Raw genomic sequence first — 25,208 nt, forward strand, 5'->3', positions numbered from 1 at the left:
CTCCTGAAAATGGTTATGACTTTCTTTATTGCAAGGAGTACTACAGGACTTATTATAGTAACAAGGAACTGTTATCTGAAGGCTGTTATCTCTGGGCTTTACAAAGTATTCAAATTACATAAATTGTAAAATAGACTTTTGTTTACTTAATTTTTAATTCTGTTTTCAATAACCTGTGGATGGGAGTTTTGTGTTTGGGTTTTTTTGGTGGTTTGGTTTGTTTTTAACCAGGTCTTTTATGTACAACATTACTTGGTTAAGTAAGAAAAGGAAAGCCACACATTCTTCAGATATCTTTCTGTTTCTGTGTTTGGTGAGAGTTCTTTACCAGCTTAACCAAAGGTGTAGAATAATGTGTGGAATCATGTGTGTCCATCCAGCAAAGGAGTGCTGGGGAAAATTGAACTTTCAGAAGGAAATATTACCAGAGTGACCCATGTTTCAAGATAGCCCTTGTTAAAATATCTGAAATAAGTATTCCTAGAGGAAGGAATTCCATTATAAGTAACTATCAATAACATTTTTAATTAGAAGCCTTTATTGGTTGATGGATATCTAGAATAAAAGTAAATAATAGAGGTAATTCAAGCATGTTCTCAAGCTGCTGAGGCATAGACACAGAAGTCCTGGTGCAGAAACCTATTCCACTTATTCCAGGTATTTTCTTCCCTTGCAGAGATTTTTAGTGTGGTCACATCTTTTTGTCAGTCAGACTGTAAGCATGTGGAGTGAGTGAGAAGTTCTGACAGAAGTGCAAAAGAAAGAATCTGTTGCCCAGTACATACATTTGGTAGAAGCCCCTTTGCTGTAGTCCTGCTCCTCCAAATGGCCTTCAGTGAGCTCTGTTAGTGCCACATGTCCTCTTGTGGCTTGGGAAAAAGTGTTCCCATTTCTCAGGAGGGGTGATGCATGTCTTAAAATACGCAGAATGATAAACTGCTCCCTGAGGCAAACGCTGCTACTGTGTACAATGGAAGAAAAGCTGAGAAGGGTCTAGGCAGCACCTTGTCACACGAAATCACAACAAAAAAGAAGGAATGTATTTTCAAAAAGTATGTCAGTGATTTTATATTGCTGCACCAAAGAATTACAGAAAGCACTATAAGACAGCCATTTATTATGCACGCTTGGATTTAGAAAGGGGCAGTTCTGCATACTAAAATAAAACCCAGTGGACAGGTCCTCTCCTGTTCTATCATTATTATTAATTTGAACTGCAGAAAAATAGAGGTATTTGCAGAATACTAGAATAGTGCAAGACTGTAGGAAATTGCATTATTAAAAAATTCAGACTGGAGGCAAAATTAAATTAGCCTCTTCAATTATTTTGCAATTTTCTTTTGTAAACAAATAGTACTTAATGCATAGATGCAGGTATGGTAACAGTTTTTACATGAATAAAAAGATAGTATCATAAACTATGAAACTGAAAACCTGATATGAGCAGTGTTTCATAGGTTGGACTTGATGATCTCAAAGGTCTTTTCCAGCCTAGTTAATTCTGTGATTCCCATCATAGTCTAGATACCATATAATAACACACAGAGAAAAATAATTTAAAGCAATGACTAATGATTTCCTCTGTTTTTAAAAAGGGAGAATTTCTACACTAAGCTAAATAAAGTCATTTTCACATCATAAATATATGTCAGACTTTCCCCATAGCACCTCTGGAGCCATCTTTTCACCCATGCCCATTTATATGAATAACACATATACATTCCCTAGACTAAACTACTCTGTAACACTTTGGAAGGAATTTTGAAAGATGTATGTATATTTGAGAAGAAAGGAGACTGTTGTCTGGGTAGGAGAAGACAAAGCTGGGGTAAGATTTCACTGATTTGTGGCCTGGTTTTTGGTAGTTGGATCACATGGGCATTTGGTCAGACTGCATGTCTGAATGTGTGTCTTTTACTTGAATATCCACAGTTGCTTCTGATCCACTCATTCTGGTTGAAATATGTGGCAAGTTTTGTCTTTTCCTCCTCAAGCAGAAATAAATTATACTTCCAGCTCCAACTATAGAAAGGGCTAGAAGAAAGAACAGCCAAATGATGCCAGCAGAAAGTACTTTCCCCATTTTCTCTTCTGTAAGAATATACAATGGAATAAAGGTTAAAAGATTTCAGAATTTAGTAATAAATGAGACTTCTATAACAAGAAAACAAAAAAAAAAATCAATGTGCACATGGATTTTCAGTTCAACATGTGCTTTGGTTTGTTTTTTTTTTTAATGAATACCAAACAAAATGTAATTAAATCTGATCCAAGGCCAATATTAAATATATAAACATAAAAGTAAATAAATGTTTACTTCAGGATAACCTCTATATCCTATATTGAGATACAGAGTAAAACTTTATGGACTTTTTATTTTTAAACACTCTCAAAACAAATACTGTGAAACTGTAATTATATTCCTGTTTGATTTTAGCATGCTCTTGTTATTCTACTTAAAAGAAAGTATGCTTACCTGTATTTTCTGTTGACATTTCTTTGTTTTCAGGAGCTTTAGAAAGGAAAAAAACGTTTATTCTGAATGCTTAAAAAAAAAAAAAAGGCATTTCAAAGTTCCTAAGTGTCAGTGTTTCTGATAATTCCCCCTGAATTCATGTGTTGGTGATGGACACTCTTCCAGAGGGATGGAACTAAGCATGTGTAAAACTCTAGTAGGATGATTGGGTCTTTCATCCTAAGAGCATCTGACTTCCTCAGTCATGATACCCAACACAACATGTAGAGACAGATTTCTGTTATTTCAAAAAGTGTTTTCAAATATGTTTATTTCTGAGAATCTCCCCACAGTATCCTTAGTCATTTTAAGGTGTTTCCTGAAAGGATGTCTTGAGGGTTAGCAGTGCATCTTGAGCATTTTACTTGAGCTGAAAGGACTTTTCTATTGTTGTAGCCCCTTCTGTGAGAGACAACCATTCCATGTGGATGTGGTCCCTATGGTAATTGCTCTTCCTGAACATAGCAGGTAATACAAAGGTGAACAGAAATATGAAGTTTAACCAAACAAAATGTCCATGTTCTGTACCACTTTGATTTAGTAACTGGTAAACTAATTTATGCATTTTCTTACAGATTATAATTTTTCTATCAGGATACTATCAGTATTTTATTAAACATGATAATAATAATCATAGTGTAGATAAAGAATGCCACAAGAATGTTTGCCGTACTATTCCTGTAATCCATCAGATCGGTGGTCAGTAAGGAAAGGAATCACCAGTTCCAGCATTTCTACAAGACAGTTTGCATTGCACTCATCAGAACAAGATTTTGTTTGAGAATACATTCAGCTGAAATTAGACAAAGTGTTGCTTTTGAGCTTAGCTTTCACCTAAACTCAGGGGCCTGAAGTATTCGTGATGGCTGTACAGGGCTGATGGTAGTCCTAGAGGACACAGGGGAGATGCAGCCTTTTGAGAAGGCAGTCAGAAGCCATGTGGGGCTTGTCAGTGTTTAGGCAGCCATTAGAATCAATTCATTTTGCACACAGAGTATTTTACATTTCTGTGTTGTACAATGAAAATACATTATTAGACATTATTAACCTTAAAATATTAGAAATACTACTTACTTTTAATTTTTTTACAGATATATCCTTTTTTGAAAGAACAGAGGTTGGTGTTCCAGAAGCCAGACACTGCACATAGTTCTCCGCAGTCTTTAAGCCTTTGGTTTGATGGTTCTCCCAATTGCCAGTTGACAAAATCCATTGCAGATTTATCTGTCCATACCCACTGTCCTAATATTAAAAATTTGACATGTATGTGTAAAATACATGGGTCTAGACAAATAGAATGAGTTGTAATGGAGAAAACAAATATTTATAACATGAATAGCTGGTTAAATGTTTTAGATATAATTTTAAGCACATTTAGGCATAATTTGAAATAAACTTTGTGTAATTTTTATATATATAGATGTAGTTTCAAGTGTACAAAGTTGATTTCTTTTACCATGTAATTTCATTTGATAGGGTAATGTGATGAAAAATATTACCTCTGTCACTTTTCTTTAGCCCTACCCAAAAGTTCAGTGATTTTCCATGGAGTATCTTAATGGTTTCTGACAGAAAGTTTGTTTCACTATAGTCTCCTACTGATACCAAATCAGCACCTGAAAAAATATTAAGGAACACATCACAGTGAGTCATTTTCTTAGAGCTCAAGTCAACAAACACATAAAAGAGATGCAAAAGTATATAAAAGACACCAACTCTTCTGTATTATTCACCAGTCTTGTTGTGGGTATTGTATCTCTGTATGGTATTTTTTTGAGCGTGACTGTGTATTGTATGGATACAAATCTGCACAAAGATATGGGTTTTCTGAAATTTTCTGGATTTTTTTAGTCTTTGCTATTTTAGAGAAGAACAATTGCTTTTTTGCAATACTTTTTGGACAAGCCTGACCACATCCCAGATTGTGGTGCTAGTAAGCTGAAACAGGTGCATGTGATGTAGTCACCACCGTGCCTCTTGCCACTACAGCTCTATCTCTCATTGGTGGCTGGGCAGCAGTTTTGGCAGTGCCTGATGTGTCAGCAGATGGAGGTTGCAGTCCAGAAGATGTCCAGAAGTTGATTTATAATTTTCATATGCCCTGGCATTGGAAATACACAAAGCTGTGTTGGGAACACAAGGAAATGACCACCTTCCTGGCCTGGCCAGTGGGTAACAGGCAGGCAAAAGTGTAGGAATTTACAACACAGAGCAGTGTCCAGTTGTAACCTTTCATCCTGGTTATTAGTGCAATGTTTATTTTTTGTAGTAATTATGTGATTTATCTTTCTACAAAACCACTGCAGGAATTCTGTTTTGTACAGCTGTAGAGCAAAATGACTTTACAAAGCTATTTTTTCTGTTTACTCAGTTATAGGTCAGTGTTTTCAGATATATGAAGAAGTGCCTTTGGAAATGTATAGGATGTTTCTTATTCTTACTCACACTGAAATATGTGTTGCATTGCACCAGTTCTCAGAAATGTGGGGCAAAGTGTCTTTTCCCTTCTCTGATGAAGGTACTGCTCTTCTTTCCATGGAGGAAGCATGGGGCTGTTCCAGAGCAGGTGAGCACACCCAGTTGGTGTGTTTTACTGATTCATGAAATATAAGCAGCTCCTCCATCTCATTTCTTGTCCAGCCACTAAGATCCACTTAATGAACTGTGCCCTGTAACTAACAAACACAGCTATCCTATGACTTTGTGTCTCCCAGATTGCACTGCATGTGGAGATCCTTTTACTTGGGAAAAGGAAAACCAATCCTTCAGCCTGTGCCTTAGTGAGTCTGTAAAAATGTTTATTTCCCTATTTTTTTTTTGCCATAAAAATAATAGGAATTTAATATTTTTGTGGTTCTTGTATTTCACCTGATATTTGAGATATGCTGCTGTCTCTGACAAAAGTTATGTTTATTGTGCAAAAGCATGCTCAGAAAAGCAACCAAAAAAGGTATTAAATATGAAGTTTTAAAGTAATTTGAGGTTTGCTTAGCAATATTATCCATTATTTTATGTGTTTAATTACATTATCAATCTTTCTAAGACTAAACACTCACCTAGTCGGGCACATTCCTCCTGAGCTTGAGACCAACTTCTTTTCTTGGAGGCCTCAAAGTAATAGCAGTGACCAGAGAAAGGTATCCAAGATTTGTGTCCTCTTGATTCAGGGCATTTTCCAGGAAGTTGTGGGGGTTCAGTAGGGGCCATTACTGATAAGAGATCAGGTAGGTGGAGTCCAGCTATTTTATATGACTTGTTTTTCCCATTATACTAGTATGACAAAACTAAATGATTATGTTAGGTTTGTAATCTTAGAGGAAATGAAGCCAGTTCTAAGAGCTTGAATATGGTTCTTTCTGTTTGAGACAATACAAACTGTAATTGTGAATGAAAGTGTTGGTATAACTAAGCATAGCTTGCAGGACTTTTTATTAAACTGCATCCTGAATACATTCCATGGTGACTGATATAATAGAAAAGTTTTGGATGGGTACATAAATACAGATGCAATGTATATTATGTATTCTGCCAAATTTTCTTCCTGTGAGTCTTCTACAGTCTGTTGCTTTCCCCTAAGGGATACTTAGCTCTCAAATGAGATTTCCAGAATCATAAAGTGAAAAGAGACATTCTATATGAATTTTGAGGTTTTTTTGTCCTATTAAAACAGCTTAGAACATAATTTGACATGTGACTTAAATTTGCTAATGATTCAAAGTCTTCCATAAAAAAATCCAAGAATATAGCTAAGTTTTTAAATAATATTTTTACTTATTTCCATATAAATTATACAAGATTGTGCTTTCCAAGGGGTTATTTACTTCATCTTTGTGCTCACAGGTGACATGAAGCTGATATATTGTTTTTGACAGATATTAGTCCTGTCTGTTCTTTGCAAGCTGTAGTGATGGAGATTTGCTGGTCTGTCCAGAATATTTATTAAAAACTTCTGTACTGATAAAATCAGAAGGTTTTTCTTGCTGTATTTAAGTCTGTTACCCCTTTCCAACTCATATCAGACACATAGAAAAATTAAATTCCATCCTGTAAGGCTGTAAAAAATATTTTTTAATATTTAGTAATAATAATATGGTTTCTCACAGTCTTTGGTTTCTTAGTTTTTTGTCCAACTCCAGTCTTTTCTTTAAATTATTGTTACTGGTGATTTGAAAACCCTAGTTGACCGAGAAGCTTTTCAAACGTTGCTACCCCAAACTGGATACCCAGATATAATGTCTAATAAAAACAGATCTTGTAGCAAGTGAATTACTTTTCCTAATAAGATAAGTAGTTTAAAAAAGTGAATATTCAATCCTTTAGTTGTTAGGCTTTTGGTAATTACTATGAATCAATTAACTTTTGGAAAGAATTCATGTCATATTTAGAACTAGTTAGGTAATCCTGTCTTCCTGTATACTGGTGTATTAACAAAGTATTTTTCCACTGGCTTATTGCACTATACAGCCTCGAGTCAAGATGCATGTATGGAGTTACTCACCATCTGATTTTTTACAGACAGAAAAGAATTTTTCCTCGCAAGAAGCTGTCTTCCAGGTGCCATCAGTGTCTAGGTAGACACAGGCTAATGTCTGCTTTGGTTCTCCACTGGCCCACTTGCTGTAAACTAAACTCCACCTGTCAATCCATTGATACTTGCCACTGGTCTGGAAGTGAAATGGAGGTAATTTCACATTTGCTTACAGAGACACAGTTACTATACAGGATCCTCAAGAGGACTCTCACATAACCAGTGTAGAATTGTCTGCTTACTAGTGCCTCTTCTTAGCTGGTAAATGCTAACTGACTAAAATGTACAGTGTCTGTCATCCACAAATGTGAACGTCTCCAAAAAATATCTAACATTAATTCAGAGCATTTTTTTTCAAGCATTGTGAAATTGAAGGGTAAAAAAGGGGGGCATGAGAGAAGGCATAAAATTAGGAGTCAGAAAAGATATCCTGTTGGTATGACCACCCAAACATCTGCATGGAGAATGGGAGTGTGTGTGGGAGTGCTCTTAAGCAGCTCTGATCACCAATGCTTTTGTTGAAGTTGTCGTGACTGTGATTCAGGATGAAGAGTGTAGCATGTCAAAACACACCTACCATCCAAATGTTCACCCTCTCCTGTCATACAACTGATATAGACATCTCACAAATAGATAGGATTATTTTTCCACAGTATTCTAATTTCTAATGGGAGCAGTTACACCAGTTATATTTTCAAATTTAAAAAAAAATACAGCCATGGTCAATATGTGCCATATGATATAGTCTCAATATTCCTTTTACTAGTATTTACCCCAGTTTCTGTTCTGTAGTTTTCTATTTCTACCATAAATAAGACTACTCTAGTAAAATGTGTGAGCATAAACACACACATAAAAATCGTTCCTCATCAGGTGACAGGTGTGTGACCTCTGATACCTTGTCACTGATCACTGAGGTACATAAACACATGGCAGGAGGGCAGGAACCACTTTTAGATTAAAATCAACTCAAAAAATAGGAAATTTTACAATTTATATCCAAGATACTTTAAACTACTCCAAACAACACACTACGCTGTTGTGTACTGGTTTTACAGGAACATTTCCTTGTGCTAAAGGAAATCTCGACTGTATGAGTCTTATTTGAAGATTTCCATTGCAAATGGCTGTTACATTGATGTAACATGCTGTTTTCAGCTCTACACTGGCAGAAATCCCAATGGCAGCGAGATGAGAGCATGAAGTAAAATCAGGTCCTGTGTCAGCCTGACTGCATGTATGCAATGCCTTGGTTCTTACCATGTTGCTGTTAAGACCAATCCACAGAGGCTCTCCATATTCCTCTGCGAGTAGGAACAACAGTGCCTGGCCATATGGGTCTAAAATGCTGGCAAGTTCTGAGGCATTGTTATTGCAGTTTTGGTGTGCTTCCTTCCAGTTCATTTTGGAATGGGTGACAGAATAGCTAATCCCTCTAGAAGGGTCAAAAGCAAAGTCCAGCACTGTTGCTGGTGATTTAAAAAGTTCAGGATCTGTAGGAAAAAAGGGGAAAAAAAAAAAGCCCCACGAGTAGTTAAATCTGGAGTCACATACTTGACTTGAGCAATTAACATCTTTGTTATTTACAAACCTAATATAAAATTACTAATGGAATGAAACATCTTCTTAGCTTTTTATAATTAAATATAACATCAAAACAACAGTTCTGATAAAAGACATGTATTTTCAACCTCTGACAATTCTGAATCAGTAAATGCACAGTATTTTACACTGCAGAGGTAAATTTTCCCCATCATTCAAAAATAACACATCTGCCCTGCCTGCTTTTCAAATACTCTTTGCAGCTTAATGACTATAAGATTTATATGGATAAGTGTTAAACTTACTAGTTTTGATACCCTATAGATCATTATGAACACATGTAATTAAAATGGTTTTGGGCTTCATCTATTTAATTACACTTTTAAAAATAAAATAATTTTCTTTTCCTATATTCTGCTATGTTTTCTGAAAAACATTGCTAAGTAACACTGGGAAGCGGGATGGGCCCTTAGGTTTTACTGATCCTTTACCTAAAAACCAAAACAAAATGAAAGAAAACCAAAAATAAACTGAAATAAAGTATATTAAACAAGAAAATTTGGTTTTATCCTTATGCTATAATTTTCAAGATTAACATTACAGAGCTCACCACTATTCTTCTGGCATATATACCCTCTGTGCTTATAACACTCCTCATTATTCCATTTTCCTGTGTCATCAGCAGGACCTCTCTTCAGAGAAACACAGTCAAACTGTTGGAAGTAAGGAAATTAATATACATGCATATTAGAAGTTATAAAACAGAGTACTATAACTGAGTAGTTTTAGGTTTGGGGTTTTTTTAGTTTTTTTTTTGGTTTTTTTTGGTTTTTGGTTTTTTTTTTTTTTTTTTTTTTTTTTTTTTTTTTTTTTTTTTTTTTTTTTTTTTTTAGTTCTGATGTTGTAGGGTGTGTTACAACTCTAGAAATACCTTTCATTCATCCTTCTCTGTCCTTTCTGACCTCCCGTGTGATGGCCAGTTCCCCTGTTGTACACTGTTCAGCTCAGCCTGCTTGTTCATTTAGTTATTTTCCAGGAGAAATGCTTGAAAGACATTCTTATTTTCAAGAACTTTCTTCCACATTATCTATCCCAACTAATGGGTGACTATTATTAAGTTTTTGAATAAAAATGAAATAGAGGTTGTACTTTTTATTTCACTTACAAAGACAGCTATAAATAGTGCTGATTCTTGACAAAGTCACCTAGATTACAGTCCTTGGCAGAGCTCTCATCAGCTCTAGTTCTTAGAATTTCTCTTTCAGCTACATGAGATCAGCTTAAGAAGCTGAAATTTATTACAAGTTTATTACAAGCTGCAATCTCCTCTGCTAAGCTGCCATGGGGTAATTGTTTGGCCTTTGAAAAGGACCCTTTAAAGGAGAGAGCTGTTAGTGTCTTGAAGGTGAAGGAGAAAAGCACAATGTACTTTGGCACTTTTTTTTTTCCTGCTTGGTATTTCCTAGTGTTATTAGAGCTGCAGTGGAGCTATGGTTTGTGCAGTGTCATTTATGTCTTCCTGCATGCCTTGACCAATGGCTACATGGGGAAGAGCAACATGAATTGGCTCAGGTGTAGATTAAGTTGGTTGCCCAGATCCCTGACTTCACTAAAGCTATGGATACAAAAATGCTGGGAGAATGGACAGTGAGTGGAATGACATATTGTGAAGGGCAAGTTTGGAAAGCAAGATATAGAAATAAGTAGAAAATAGGCAATGTGGGTGTGCAAATCAGTCTGTATTGGTGTGGTTATTTAGAATGCTATTTTATTTACAGCATTATGAGGTTTAATTTAAGTGCTAGCAGTGGAGAGAGTTTGATGGGCTTAGAAGGTAGTTGACATTTACTGGCCCTTAGTAATTCAATTACAATTTTAAAAAGGGAAAAAGTTAAAATGCTTTCCTCTTGCATCCTCTTCTCCTTCCTTCATAGACATGAAAGTAATTGTGTGTTGACTTCTAAAATTCTAATGTTACATTTATATTCTCTGAAAAATTAACAATTTACTATGAAAAAGAAAGTAACTTTGCTAACTTTATTCAATATATCCAGTCTTTTATTCAATCTGGCCATTGCTGCAATTTTGCCAAATACTTTGACAAAATTAGCAATGCCATTTTATGCTCTGAAATAGCTAGAATACTCAAACATTGAAAGGTTTTATATCTAGTTCCAGTGTAAAGATAGATGACCAACCAGTGGAGAAGGCTGGGGCAAGGTCTGTAGTGAAGTGAGCTGTTTACTGGGAGTGATATTGCTCCTCAGATTTAGGCTTGATGGTAAACACTAAGCAATATTTACCTGTTGCCGATTTAGGCCATCTTCTGGATGCAGACTGTCATACAAAACAGGTTCTACAAGTTTTGGGGAACCTTTAGCCCAGTTTGTATATGGGACAGCACTTCCATCAGACCAAACAAAGTTGAGTTCACTGAGCATATCATTCAAGCCAATCCAAAGATCATTTGAAACTTCCTTCAAATGGTACGTGAGGAAAGCTGGAATAAAAAGCCAATAGAGGAGAAAATTAATGTGTTACATGTGTTAATGATCAGTCAAAACATCAACTCATAAACAAATACTTAACTGGTTTTTTTTCATTGAAGTCTTATAAAACATTTTAATTATATTTGATCAGAAATTTACCTGATTTCATTATTTCAAGGTTATGCCAAGCCTATGCCCATGAAAAATCTCAAAGAGTCATAGAATTTGGGAACAATGAAGCAAGATTTGAAATGGGAAAGAAAAAAAAAGCCTGTCTGACCACCATGATATCTAAAGAGTTCACTTATTTCAGCAGTCAGGATGATGGAAATACATACAGCTGCAAATGGAAGCCAGGGAACACAGGCAAGGTAAAAATATGCCTTTCTCTGCCATTCTGCTAAATTGAGTTGCAGAATTTAGGCAGAGGTATAGAAGCATATCCCATTCTATTTCTGGCAAAACAGACCATGCATTCTGTTTTTTTCTCTGTGCCTAAAGCTACAAATGCCATATCTGGATTTTTAATTTTATCCTAATTCATGCCTATAAATAATGTAAGACGCTTTGCATGTAACATGAGGAAGCAATCCTTAGCATCACTAGCATGCCCCAAACAGATTGTTCAGTTCTAAAAACATTTGATGCCATGGCCATATAAGCATAATTTGAATACACAAATTATAAAAAGCATATATTTACATACTGACATTTGCCTTCTTTGCCGGAAATGTCCACTGTATACAGAATAAAGGCTCTCTATTACCTAAGGGGCTGTTGCACTATACCTTGAACTTGTTCATTAGGTATGCTTGCCAAATTTCCTCCAAGGCTCATGCAAACTCTTCTTCCAGTACTCCAGTTATCATAGCCAGAGCCAAAAAATTTGTAACACTAGGGAAAAATAAGTGTAGACTGTTAGAGTGACAGGAGAAAGAATTTAGGTATGAATTACACTAGTTTAAGTAAAAATCAGCCTAATTCAGACCCCCAAAATATTTTTTCAGTTAATTTGGATCTGGAGCCAAGTCAAAACCATTTACAAGTTTTAAATTTGCTCTCTGGCTTTCACTCTCAAAGTTCTGATAATTACCAGGGTGCCTCACGTGCCCTCCATGTTTGCAGCTCACCCTCTGCTCTGTGTTGTGCCAGTAGCACAGTCAGAGAATTATCTTGCATGGTTTGTGGAAAATAATAACTTTGATGACTGTAACCTGGCATAAACTCACCTGGTGTGATATCAGTGGATGCCTTAATAACAATGCTCTATGTATGGAAAGAGAACCCTCACTTATTAAGCACATCGAGTTTTTCCCTTTTGGGAAGAGGCAAGCATTACATTGAAGCCTGTTTAGAAAAAATTTGTCTTATTTCTGCTTTGTTCCATCTCAAATGACTGATTTTGTGCTATGCCCAGTGCTTTCAGATGAATTCAGTTCTCCAGTTTTTTGAAACATATATACAATGTAACAGTTCCCAATGTGCCTCAGGTGACAACTTCTCAAGAAAACAATTAAACATCTGTAAAACCAATTTTGCAGTAATTAGCCAATGGGTTCATTTTTTAATACAACTGACAAAACATATCTGAGAGACAAAAGGCCTTTACTGTATATTTAAGTATCTTCCAAAGCAGTAATATCATTGTGCTTACATGAAAATATCATACCTGATTTTTAAATAAAATCCAATGTGCAGGACATCCTCCAGGAGCTGAAGGTACTGCTGAAGGAAGAGTTGCATTTATAAAACTTCTGTGCCTCTCACAGATATAGCCATTGGAAAAACCACAATTGACATCATTCCACAAGCCTGAAATCAATTGAAGTTTAGGTATTAAAACACTGAATAAGATTGAAATTTGTGGGAAGGTGAACTGGTTTCTGGAGTTCAGAAGCAATCTGCCTGGGAATATGGGATAACCAGCATTAGCTCAGCTCTACCTCTCATTGTCCCTGTACAGAGGAGCACTTTGGTCCTGCTGTGACTGGGGGAGAAGTGGCCAGATGAGATGGCCTCTCAGTGAAACCCTCCCAAACAGCTTTGTTGCACTCAAAGATGCAAGTGCCAAGTAAAGCTTAATCAGTGAAAGCACTATAGAATTTGAAAATCTGTATATGTTCTATTCCTTTGCTAACAATTCTCTTATTACTAAAAATAATATCTAATTATTAAAAATAAATTATAGAACTATTATTATAAGTTCAAATACTTTCTATTATTAGGAAATATTTTCAATTCACTATTATCTAATGGTAATGATTTTAAAAACTAATTGCTCTTGATTTGAATTGAACATTTTCTTTGTGCAGCTGATTAAATTGCCACTGCATTCCCCATTAAAATCAATTTCTTAGACTCCACTTTTACAGATAATATTTCCCCTGAAGAAACCTCAGATATAATAACTATTCTTTATAATGCATATTTCTCAAAATTTCTGGTAAAGAATGGGTGAAAATTGACAAGAGATTTCAAACAAACATTGGAAGAACAGCAGCCATAAAATGGCTTTACAAACCATAGTTGTGTAACTCACCATCTTTTTTATTTAAAACCACACAATTTTCTTGAGCTTGTGCAAAGTTGGGCTCACCCTGTGCCCAAGCTGCATAGTGCACTGGGCTTCCACTCATCCAACTGAAAAACAGTAGTGGTTGCTGAGACAATGTCCATGAAACACTTGAGAAAAATCTTCCTTAACATACTAAAAATATTTTTTAAACATTAGAGCTGAGTGTCTCTGTAAATTGAGTTTCCATTAGGATTAAAAGACCTTATATAATCAAATCCCTGCATATCAAGTCAAAGACAAAAATACCTTTATTTTTAACAGATATTGACATATTCATAGATACAAAAGTTCCATTTTGAACTGTGTATGTACAGTGTTGTTTAACCAAGGGAGAGCACACATTTCAACAAGCATTATCACTCTCTGAATCTGCATTTAACTCCTTTGCAGTGGTTCCTCCAGAAAGAACTTTGGCAGTACAATACTACTGCAACTGCTCTTTATGGATCTTGATGTAGCGTATTTACCTACCTGAACTGTCGATCAGCATCCTGAATTAATCCTATAAGATATGAGTTCAGTTTGCCATTTTTTAAGATCTAAACATAAAAATATATTTTTGATTAGTGTTTTATAATATTTATTAGTCATCTAATACAAAAAAAAGTGTAAATATTGTGCTATGGAAGCAAAGAAATTAATACATATTCTTTAAATTATTGTGCACAGTCACCTGAGATACCATACAGCTTTTAGTTTTGCTTTATTATTATTTTTTTTGTTGATACATTCCCATTTTTGGCTGAATTACTGGTATGATCAAAGCTTTCAAAGTTCTGTTCTCAATTTAAGAAGAAAAAGTCATAGAAGACTTGAGAAAAACATGAAGTGTAAAATTTTTGAATTTTTGATACTTTCCTGGTTGTAAGCAGCTATGTAATTCTTGTATCTCAAGCTGGCTGAGCTCTCCTCCTGTCATATCCCTTCCCACAATAAAAACAACCAGCTAATAGTGTGCCTCAGAAAGGTGATTGTGTGGCTATGTTGGTAGTAGCAAACCAAGCAGGATTATGGCAGAGGTTTGAGATACCGTCCGTGCTATTTGGTTGTCAGCATTCCCTTGCTGTGCTTTGGTCATGGTACAGGAAAACTGATCCATGAAGGGTTGTTGGAATGATCAGTCCAACCTGGACCAGCCTTTCTTTGAAAAGCTGTTTTGGAGAGCAACATGACCATCAGGTAGGACCATCAAAGCTACGCTGGCAGTTTCCTGCCTGATCTATGCCCAACGCTGTATTCTAGTATATGATATTCAGAATAGAGGCAACCACCCTGTCAGCAGGAGAGTTTTCTGAGAATACACCTACTCTGCCTGTTCCTTGCTCCTTATGTATTTGCTCAGAACTCCATTCAGACTAAAATAGACAAAAATATACCCATTCTAGTAAACAGTAACTTCTTCTACATGTTTTTTTTTTCCCAAAGTGAAAATTCATTTAGTAGCATAAATATTTTTTCATAGAATATTTAAAGCTAATACTAATAAAATTTTAGTAGTAGTAATATTTGGTAAAAGTGGTAATATTATACAACAAGCACATTTTTCTGTACTTCACAAGCAGAGGATATAAGCCATGTAGTGTATAACATAACAAAATCTCCCCTTACATATTTCCACAAAAATTTTCTTTCACTATTATTTCCAATAGTAGCAAGATTTCCGTGGTTGCTTTTGCAGAATGTTCTGGCTTTCTCCATAGAGGTCTTTTCTAGGCTGAAAAAATATTGTTTGTCTCCTTTTATAATCCAGCCATCTTCTGTGACTTCATATGCTGCAACACAGAAGAGAAATCTCTACATTCTTCTCAGTTCTTACGCAAAGCTGGTGGTGTTACATTGTAAGTGAAAATAAACAGAAGCTTACTGGTAGAAGGGCCCAGAGGTTCTGGTTTCAAGGGTGTCCCTGTAATGAAATAGGATAAAAAAAAGGTGATGTAAAATATTTCCCAAACATTGAGCCAGTATAAGTGTTCGATTAATGGAAATTATTTTAATGTCTATTAACTTTTCACATTTTACATACTCAAAGTAGAATATAATCATATGGAATCTTTGGTGCAAAGTTAAAAATGGATGCTTGGTGAATAAAAGATGCATTACAGGCCTACATCTCTGTCTTGGTAGATTTTTGATACGTGCATCTTGAATATCTTGAATATTGCCTAAATTGGATGGCTGAAGTTAGTCTGAATGAATATTTGTTTCTGAAAGAACAGAAAATAGAGAAAATACTCCAATGTTGGTAAACTTTGAACAATTCTTTATGGACATTGTGTTGTATTTGAACAAGAAATTCAAATACTAAACAAATTTTTGCTTTTTGACATATGCTTGGGTTAAAAAAAAAGTCAGCTTTTAAAAATAATGTATTGTATGATTGGTTGCAATCTTAAAAAGCAAATGGTTACAAGATTTAAAAGAAAGCCCTAATATACTTCTGTTCCTCAAGTATGAAGTAATGTGTCTATTTCAGCATGCCATTATGCACTACTGACTAATGATGGCAATTTCTTCAGGCTGTAATTTCTGCCATTCATATGGTACTACTAATTAACAGTAAACAGCCACTATTGACACTTTGCTAATGATTTTTATCTGTGGTGATTATGCAGGTAAAGCAACTCATAAAGCAACTAACAGGAAAAATATCTTCACAATATCTCTCTGAGATAGAGGTCTATGATTATTGCTTTATAAGTATAAGAAGCTGAGACTATGTGTCTTGGTTAGGAAATTGTTTTGAATAATTCAGCAGCACAGAAATTACATTTTTAGAGAAGTAATAAATGAAATGAGTGTGAAGGAGCCCAGAGGCTAGTGTGAGAGCCACAAGAGGAACATTGCTGTTACTGTGGGAAGTAAAATATGTAGCCCAACACATAGCTATTCCTCTTGAAAAACATTCACTGAATATTTTTCCCAACAATAGCTGAGAAAAGAAAAAAAAAAACAGAGAAGTAGAGATTTTTCTACTAGTATGCGATGAAGATGTGAAACTATCTTAAATTTTGAAGCATTTGTTACCATCTTCTTGTTACAGCAGGCCTGTTGTTACAGGCATGTCTTTACATGTCATCTTACAAAAAGACCAATTCTATAATGCTGGTAGTGTTGTTTAATTTAGAGTAGGTGACTACTGTGCTGTTGTGTACCAACATTTGAGCAGAGGAGTGAAGTTTCACTTCACAGAGCATATGGAAATTCAAAATAGTATTTTTCTTCTTTTTATTTTTTTTTCTTTGAATTATAGTCCTCTCTTCCTCGCTCAGTCAGAATTTCTGTTTTGACAAAAATCTGCTTTTCTGCAGAGCAGTGAATATTGCAAGGTAAGCTCTTAAGATTGCTTTAATAATATTTTCTATTTTTACATAATTACGTAAAGAAGTGTAATTTTAGTAAAGCTTATCATGGAATACACTTTTTTATAATGAAACAAAAAAGTTTATTGTTAACAGCTGAAATCTTGTATTCCAAAGGTCTTGACCTACTTTTCTGTGTGCAAAATTCCTGTGAAATAAACAAAACTTTCTACCTATATGTAACATGTAGAGTCTCCTGTTATGATAGAATGGATTCAACTTGAATTTCTTCCTAAGGTGAGTTTAGAGCAAAAAGTAACCTACCTTTCTTTATTTCACAAATCCAGTTGTGACTGTATTCACAATGCTCCTTAATCCATGACAGGGAAGGGTTTTCACTGATTGCTCCACAATCTTGAAAAGCAGTATTGTAAAAATAGTTGCTTGCTTGATAATTCACCTAGAGAGAAAACGCACCTGTGGTTTTTATTTTAATCTACAGGGAAAAAAACTGTACTCTATAAGGAATGAGAAGTAGAACAAAACTTTCCAACCACTCCTTTTCCCCCTCCTCTGGCTGTGAAGCCAATGTGAGCTATTAAATTACAAACACTGCAAGAGGAAACAAGGGCTCTTGAGTTTATGCAGCATCTAACAGTCTGTAGCTGTCCCACAAAACCTGGACTCAAATGACATTATAAATGAAAAACAGGAAAAAGTCTCTGGCAATTTATCACCAGAGACTAACAAAAATCAGGAGAGACCTTTCTCATATATTTGTGCCTTTGGATAATCATTTCTGTAGCTGAAAGTAGTCCTTTGTTTATCACTTTTGTGATGGTATAACCTCAGGGTTTATTGGCCTCTTTTGTTTTTTAACAATCTAGTATGAAGAATAATGATTCAGAGTTACCCAGCTGAAAAATAGGCATTTTTGGAAATTCTTATACACCTTTTATACACACCAGTAATGGAAGCTTCTCCAATAGAAAAAATGTCAGAACAGAAGGAAACTGGCATGGTGAAACACTCACCGGAGAACCATCGCTCCAGGAAAGTCCACCATCAGGATCCAAACACTGCAAACCTATCCAGAAAAGCTGAAATGATGAGGATTTCTTTCTAGTGTGAAAAAATGTACAGTGGAAGAGGGTAATGTTGTTAGCTCTGCTCAATTTTAAAAGTTACGTGGGACAATAACTCTGACACTTAATGAACATTTCAATGCAGAAATTTTAAACTTGGTGCTGACTGTTGATCAGCAAACTTCCATTGGCAAGTACATGAAGTTCACACCTTAAAATTTTCTGCTTTGCAAATGGTTGTATTGAAAACACAGCATGTTGTTTTTCTGCCTTGATGTTGTGATTATAGTGGTTTTTTTCTCAGAAATAAAATGTTCAGGCTACTAGAAGGCAAAATTTGGTTTCAAAAATTATTCACTAAACAAATTTAGAATAGGGTCTGTGGAAAAGCATTTAACAAATTCTGTTGTTGGGTTGGTTTTTATCTGAGTGTAAAATGTTTGCGGTTATGACACATTTTAGGAGCTCCAAAAATTCTTTGAAAACATTACTCATATGAGACATTCTCTCAGTTACTTTTCCTATTGTTATGGTGAAAACCAGATAGATTTTAAAATAATTATCTCAGGAGCAAAACAACACATTATTTATTACTGTATCATGTGTTGTTACACCAAAATATAAATTATTAGACAGTTTGCTTGCTTACCTTATTAAGTTTTCTAACACTGTTTGCTCTTCTTCATTTCTAATGGCAGCCAGGTCTCCTCCTATTTCTCTGCAGAAATCTCGGGCTTCAAACCATGTTTTCTTTTGATCTTCTTCTCTCACAAAACCCTAAATGCAGGTTGAACACCATGTTTTCAGTGTGCTAAACTGAAATCTGGTGGCTCCCTTGCATAAGAAAAATAAATAAACCTTCCATTACGATTATCCATTACAATATGGATTCAAAAGTAATTGGATAACCTTACTTATCACTGATAGAGTGAAAATTGCAGTGGTACTTGAATAGTTGTGTAAAAGCTTGCTATGTTGTGCTATTCTGTGAGGTTTCAATTGCCTGTGCATTTGATGCTCTCCTGTTTCCCAGGTAGGATTATGGCAAAAAAACAATACTTACTCTGAAGCATGAATTAGTGCTATTGCTTGTATCCCAACCCAAGGGACATTTGGAATCAGAAACTGTTTCAGAAGCAGCAGGAACAGTGACTTTTTCAGCTAATTTTTTGCAGATAAATTTTGCCTTTACTTCACAGTTCTGAACGTCCCATAGTCCAGCTGCATTTCCACTCCTGAGGGCAACACAACCAGCTTCCTTCCCTTTGCAAGATAAAAAAGAAAGTTGAAATGTTTTTTAAAGAGGCTCTTTCAACATTTTTATGGCTCATGTAATTAATTTACAAAAGACTATTTGAAATATTAAGTGTAGTGTCGAATCACAGGAGAAGCTTTGTGAAAAGAGGAAACCAGCAAGTCCTTCATCATTGTCCCTTTCCTTTGAATGCATGAACAACTCTTTGCCTGCCTCTTTCCCCTGTCACGCATGGCAAGGCTTTGGCATAATTTAGGTTGGAAAAGATCTGTAAGATTGTGGAGTCCAGCCAATTAACACAGCACAGCCAGGCCCACCACTAAACCATCAGTGCCACATCTACATATCTTCACATCCTGTAAATACCTCCAGGGATGGTGACTCAACTACTTCCCTGGGCAGCCCATTCCAAGGCCTGAGCATCCCTTCTGTGAAGAAACATTTCCTGGTATCCAATCTAAAGCTCTCCTGATGCACCACAAGGCCATTTCCTCTTCCCGTATTACTTGTTGCTTGGGAGAAGAGCCTGATCTCCACCTCATTACAACATCCTTTCAGGCAGTTGTAGAAAGTGATAAAGTTTCCTCTGACCCTCTTTTCTTTCAGGCCAAACAACTCCAGCTCCCTCAGCCACTCATTGTTAGACTCATGTTCCAGACCCTTCACCAGCTGTGTTGACCTTCTCTGGACATGCTGCAGCATCTCCCTATTTTTTTGTAGTGAGGGACTCAAAACTGAACCCAGGATTTGATTTGCAGCCTCACCAGTGCCAGGTACATGTAGCAAAGACACTTCTGTTTCAAAGGCAGAATGTTCATATGTGTAGTCATGAATTTATTTTGATAAATACATGGGAAACAGTTGGAAAATTTAGAATTAGGGAACACAGTTCCTTAGTAGCATAGATTTAATCCACTGGTAGTGATGCCTTAAAGAACCTAGAAATGAAACAACAGACTTTTGAGACAACATTAGTATAAGAGGTAATATAAAGGCTGATCTTTATTGGAGGCCTGCAGGGGCAGATATGGAAAATGTCCACAAAATTCCCAGCCCACCATAGGGTGAATACAGTTGTGTAAGTTTAGAAAATTAGCATAATTGACAAAAATCACCAGTAAGATATATAAGAGGTGAGGTAATTTCCCTCAGTTCTACCCTCTCTAATCACAGAATCACTAGGTTGGAAGAGACCTTTAAGACCATTGAGTCCAACCCATGACCTAACATCTCAACTAAACCATGGCTCTGAGTGCCGCATCCAATCTTTTTAAAAAAATCCAGGGATGACTCCACCACCTCCCCAGGCAGACAATTCCAGTATTTTGTCACCCTTTCTGTAAAAAACTTTTTCCTAATGTCCAACTTATAATTCCCTTGGCACAGCTTAAGACTGTGTCATCTTGTTCTGTCAGTTGCTGCCTGGAGAAAGAGACCAACCCCCACCTGACTACACCCACCTTTCAAGAAGGTGTACAGGGTGATAAGGTCACTCCTCAGTTGCCTTTTCTCCAGGCTATACACCCCCAGCTCCCTCAGTTGTTCCTTGTCCTTTCCAAACTGAGGGGCCAGAACTGGACACAGCACCCAAGATGTGGCCTCACCAGTGCCAAGTGCAAGGGAAGAATGACCTCCCTGCTCCTGCTGGCCACACTATTCCTGACACAGGTCAGGATGCTGTTAATCTTCTTGGCCACCAGGGCACATTGCTGGCTCATGTTCAGCCAGCTGTCAACCAGTACCCTCAGGTCCTTTTCCACCTGGACACTGTCCCACCACACCATCCCCAGTCTGTAACACTGCAGGGGGTTATTGTGACTAAAGTGCAGGTCTTGGCACTTGGTCTTGTTAAAGACCATAATTCATCCTACTGTACTCTGTCCATCCATCCAACTGTTCCAGGTCTCTCTGTGGGTAAATGATGGAGAGCAGCTTCACAAGCTCATCTGCCAGCTCTCTTACCACCCTGGGATGGATCCCATCTGGGCCTATAGATTTATCCCCCCTCAGATGGAAACTAAACTTCGTTTATGAAAATATATCTTGAAGTGCTATTTTTTGGCCTTGGTTCCCAGAAAAAAACAAGATAGGATGGGGGCCTTGTATCCCCTGGGGCTTGGAGGTCTGGAATATGTTTTGTTCTTCTGGATAGGGGAAAGATAGGGAAAAGCATTGGGACTAGCTTCTAATACCATAATAAGCTAGAAATATATGTGTAAAGAATACAGAGAATATATAGAAAGAAAAAGGCAAAAATCATTTGGCATCAGTAGAGTACCAGGCATTGCTGCATTCCAGTTTGTGTACAGAACACCTTCACCAGTCACCCACTTAAAAATCCCTTGCTCTTCCATGTCTGAGAGACCAATCCAAAAATACTTCTCAGAGTTCAGACCAATGAGGCTGGTCAGGTAGGCTTGCTCATATCTGAAATGATAGGAGTTAGATGGGATTAAGTCTAGCTTTCCTTCCATCTTCCACTCCTCAGCATCCAAACTTCACACAGCTAGAATGAATAGATTCTCCATTAAATTTCCTCTTAGGGGGAATATGTTGTTTAACTGGGCCCAGCTGCAAGAGGGGGTGAAGTTGTGCTATACTGAAAAATTGCTCCTTACAGAGCTGAAGTTGCTGTTGTCTGTTCTTTCAAAGTAAAGTACTAGAAAATATCGATGTGTAAATTATTTTTAGTAAGAAAAACCATACTATGTTTATTAATTTATTTTTTTGTTGTTGTTGTTGTGGGGATATTGTGGGGGTTTTTGGTTTGGTTTGTTTGGTTTTTTTCAAAAAGTTCTCAACTATTTTTAAAAATTCCAATATTATTGCATCAGATATACAATTTTTAAACTGTTTTCATACCTGTCTGCTATACTTGTTAAGTAACCACTGCTCCTTTTACAGGTTTTCTTTGCTTCTGAAAATGTTACAGAGGTATGTCCAACCAGGTAGCAGTAAAAACCATATCTTTCCCAACCCTGTCAAGAACACGTGAAATAAACTTGCAATTAAAAAAAAGTAAGTTCTAGCACTTGAATTTCAATGAATATATATAAGCCAACATATTTTTAATATAACGTAAGATGATTATGTATAAATCTGAATTCCAGTGTACCAATGGAAATTCAGCTTAGCAAATGCAAAGAAGAGATTAGCAATGCAGAAAGAAGAGATTTAATGCCTATTAAAAGTGGAGTCTCACTTTTTTGACAATAATGAAAAAAATTTTACTGGTAAGAAGTCAGAGGGACTCAGAGATGAATAAAATTATTTTTTGCTTGGAACAAATGAAAAGTGTAGTCTGTATTATAGTAGAGATGCTGGCTCAAGTTTACTATGTTTCTGAGGCTAAAGGAACAGTAAATTGATTAATTAATTGATGTAATACATCAGATCACCTAAAAAGTCTGACTGAAGAGGTAACATAGAAATCACTGAAGAGCAAAATCCTCAAAATTACAGCTGAATTCCAAGTCACTTTTCCCTGTTGTGACATCTCAAGATTTGCTTGCTGCACCCAAGAAAGGTGAATGAACTCTGTGTTCTGTATTTGGCTGCTTAACTCCATTGAGCACAATGAGTCTCAGCTCTGTTCCCCATATGGGTTTGTGGGAAAGGTTACTAAATATAGAATAGGAGTAAATAGGAAAGTAAAAAGAGGAAAAAGAAGGAAAAAACTAGTAGGATACAATGACTTGATCAAAACAAATTCACTTGCATCATGCTGCATAGTCCAGAATTGTTACCAGTCCTTACTACGTATTCAATAACCACAGATGGTTGCAGAACAATGTAACAAATATGCTGACAACCACAGAATTGGCTTTAGCTCCTTTCACAGAAAGTTCTGAGAAGTAATAGGCCTGGCTTGTTATTATTCCTTATATGGGAATGTAGTGAAAAATATCACCCTGAATTTGTTCTGGAATAACACTTGCTAGGAAAGAAAAAAAAAAAAAAAAAGATCATTTCACTGTCAAGAGGAACTTGTGAAATTTTGCTAACCAGATTCTTGGTTATGCTTTCTTCTTACCTTCAGGCAGGCAGGATCAGTCTTTGCTGTTCCAGAAACTCCTTGCAGTGGGTCTCTTCTGCAGATGTAGCCTAACTTCCTGTCACAGGCACTGTCTGCCCAGTACCCATCCTAGTTGCAGTTTGGGAAGAGGTGAAAAGCAGTGAGGCAGAAACTTTTTACTTTAGAAATATTATCATTCTTTTCAAAATACTGTTTCAATGTGAATAGTGGTATTTTTTAGTGGATTCCAGGTATTTGAGCTTGGAGGTGAGGTTATGTTAAGCTAAGTGGCACAGCCAGACTGTTAAGGTTTACTTGGCATATAATGTACACTCACAATCAGATATGAATATTTTATATATTTATGAAATTTCATTTTAAATTTAATTTAGAACAACCATATGTCTGAGTGAATAAATGTGACATTCTTTGATTTTATACAGCTTAGCAACTATGCTAAGCTGCATTAAAAATCTCCCTAGAAATGTAGCTAAAAGTCAAATGGTGCAGTGCTACACTGCATGATTCATGTGGAATGCTTCACCTTTCCTGCCATAATGACGCAATCTTCTTGGCCAGTGACTTCATGGGTTGGTTCTCCAGGCAACCACTTGGTATATGTCACAGGAGTCCCATCACTCCACTCAAAGTACATTTGAATTTTGAGGTCATTCAGGCCAATCCACAGCTCGTCCACAGCTCCTAAGGACAGGAATTCATTTGTGTTATTACCCGAGTTGAAACAGTCCATAGGAGTGAGATTTTATGGAGATGAGCTGAAATTGCAAAGCTGCAATGCAAATTCATCTGTATTAAAAGACAGATGAATTTATTTTAAAATGTAATTCTCATTCTTCTTTCAATAAGTTAAAAATTATATACCAGCAGGAAATTAGATTGGTCAGATTTATCAGTAAAGTACATTACTTATCTACAGCTACAAGGTGTCTGATGCAGATAATCCACTCAAATGCTGTAGTGACTAGAGCTGTTATTTCTTTCAAGTGATTTCATGCAGTGAAAAACAAATTAAAATCAAAATTAAAAGAATTTAAATGAAAATGAAAAGACAATAATGACTCCTCTTACGAGTTTTTTGGCTTTCACATTTTTCTAACCTATATATCTGTGGCCTTCCCTATAAATATTCATAAAAAGCAATAAAGAATTATTTTATTTAAATCCTGTAAGATTTCTAGTAGTACAGTTCTCTGTGCCAAACACTGCCCTGTAGAATTACTCACTGTAGCCAAGCTGGGACAGTATGAAGCCGTGCTCCTCAGGGCTGTGGATACTGGCCAGGTCACCATTGCTCTCATTGCAGGAAATTAGAGCTTCTCTCCATTCCTTGGGGTCTCTATGAACCGTGAAACAGTGACCTCCATAGGGCAACCATTCTTCTGGGCATTTAACAGGCTCTACATCCCCTCAAAATCAATAGATATTTCAAGTTTTTAAATGGTGCAAACTGAAGCCTAGAATAACTGCAATTACATTTGAAATTTAGCTAATTAACAAATTAAAGTGAAAAGGAGGTGGCAACAAACAAGCAGTACTTCATTCCTCACACACGTATTTTAGTCTGTATGTTGTTGCTCATGGTACTGTTAGAGAAAGCAAACTGCATTTAAACAAAAGAGGAAAAGACTGGAGCCAGCAGTTACTGGGCTTCACTAGTGTGAAGAATTCACTGGCCACAGGAATATTTTGGAATTTCATATGCAGCATTTCCACACAATATACCCCACCCAATTACATTTTTTATATTTCATAAAGGAAAGGCATTATTACTGCAGCACAAGTAATTCTCTGCACTCATGGCTTTCCATGCCAACTCTCACTAAATAAACCGGAGAGAAGTATAGTAGAAAAGTGGTCCAAAAGAGCTCCTTTCTGCCATCTTTC

General features: G+C 36.2%; 1 protein-coding gene across 3 annotated transcripts in view; it reads right to left on the bottom strand.

Annotated features, from left to right (window-relative positions):
• Positions 1-539: 539 nt before the first annotated feature.
• LOC121364006 (macrophage mannose receptor 1-like) overlaps positions 540-25,208 on the bottom strand; it is a 33,518-nt gene continuing 8,849 nt past the window's right edge. The window contains exons 7-30 of one of the 3 annotated variants that reach the window (XM_041486880.1): positions 24,548-24,721; positions 23,848-24,005; positions 23,322-23,432; positions 22,151-22,266; positions 21,567-21,715; positions 19,097-19,296; positions 18,683-18,810; positions 17,983-18,070; positions 17,273-17,408; positions 15,514-15,552; positions 15,258-15,421; positions 14,121-14,188; positions 13,614-13,714; positions 12,744-12,886; positions 11,863-11,968; positions 10,889-11,085; positions 9,196-9,298; positions 8,304-8,536; positions 7,014-7,179; positions 5,572-5,724; positions 4,015-4,131; positions 3,590-3,757; positions 2,477-2,512; positions 540-2,091 (exon numbers count right to left, since the gene is read on the bottom strand). In XM_041486880.1, coding sequence (XP_041342814.1) covers positions 1,871-2,091; positions 2,477-2,512; positions 3,590-3,757; positions 4,015-4,131; positions 5,572-5,724; positions 7,014-7,179; positions 8,304-8,536; positions 9,196-9,298; positions 10,889-11,085; positions 11,863-11,968; positions 12,744-12,886; positions 13,614-13,714; positions 14,121-14,188; positions 15,258-15,421; positions 15,514-15,552; positions 17,273-17,408; positions 17,983-18,070; positions 18,683-18,810; positions 19,097-19,296; positions 21,567-21,715; positions 22,151-22,266; positions 23,322-23,432; positions 23,848-24,005; positions 24,548-24,721 — 3,275 coding nt within the window. In that variant the 3' untranslated portion in view covers positions 540-1,870. Of the gene's footprint in view, positions 2,092-2,476; positions 2,513-3,589; positions 3,758-4,014; positions 4,132-5,571; positions 5,725-7,013; positions 7,180-8,303; positions 8,537-9,195; positions 9,299-10,888; positions 11,086-11,862; positions 11,969-12,743; positions 12,887-13,613; positions 13,715-14,120; positions 14,189-15,257; positions 15,422-15,513; positions 15,553-17,272; positions 17,409-17,982; positions 18,071-18,682; positions 18,811-19,096; positions 19,297-21,566; positions 21,716-22,150; positions 22,267-23,321; positions 23,433-23,847; positions 24,006-24,547; positions 24,731-25,208 lie in introns of all 3 variants that reach the window. The other 2 variants (XM_041486888.1, XM_041486870.1) reach the window with 2 other exon arrangements.

This window comes from Pyrgilauda ruficollis, unplaced genomic scaffold (assembly GCF_017590135.1).
Source record: "Pyrgilauda ruficollis isolate IOZ18807 unplaced genomic scaffold, ASM1759013v1 scaffold12, whole genome shotgun sequence".
Classification (NCBI taxonomy): domain Eukaryota; kingdom Metazoa; phylum Chordata; class Aves; order Passeriformes; family Passeridae; genus Pyrgilauda; species Pyrgilauda ruficollis.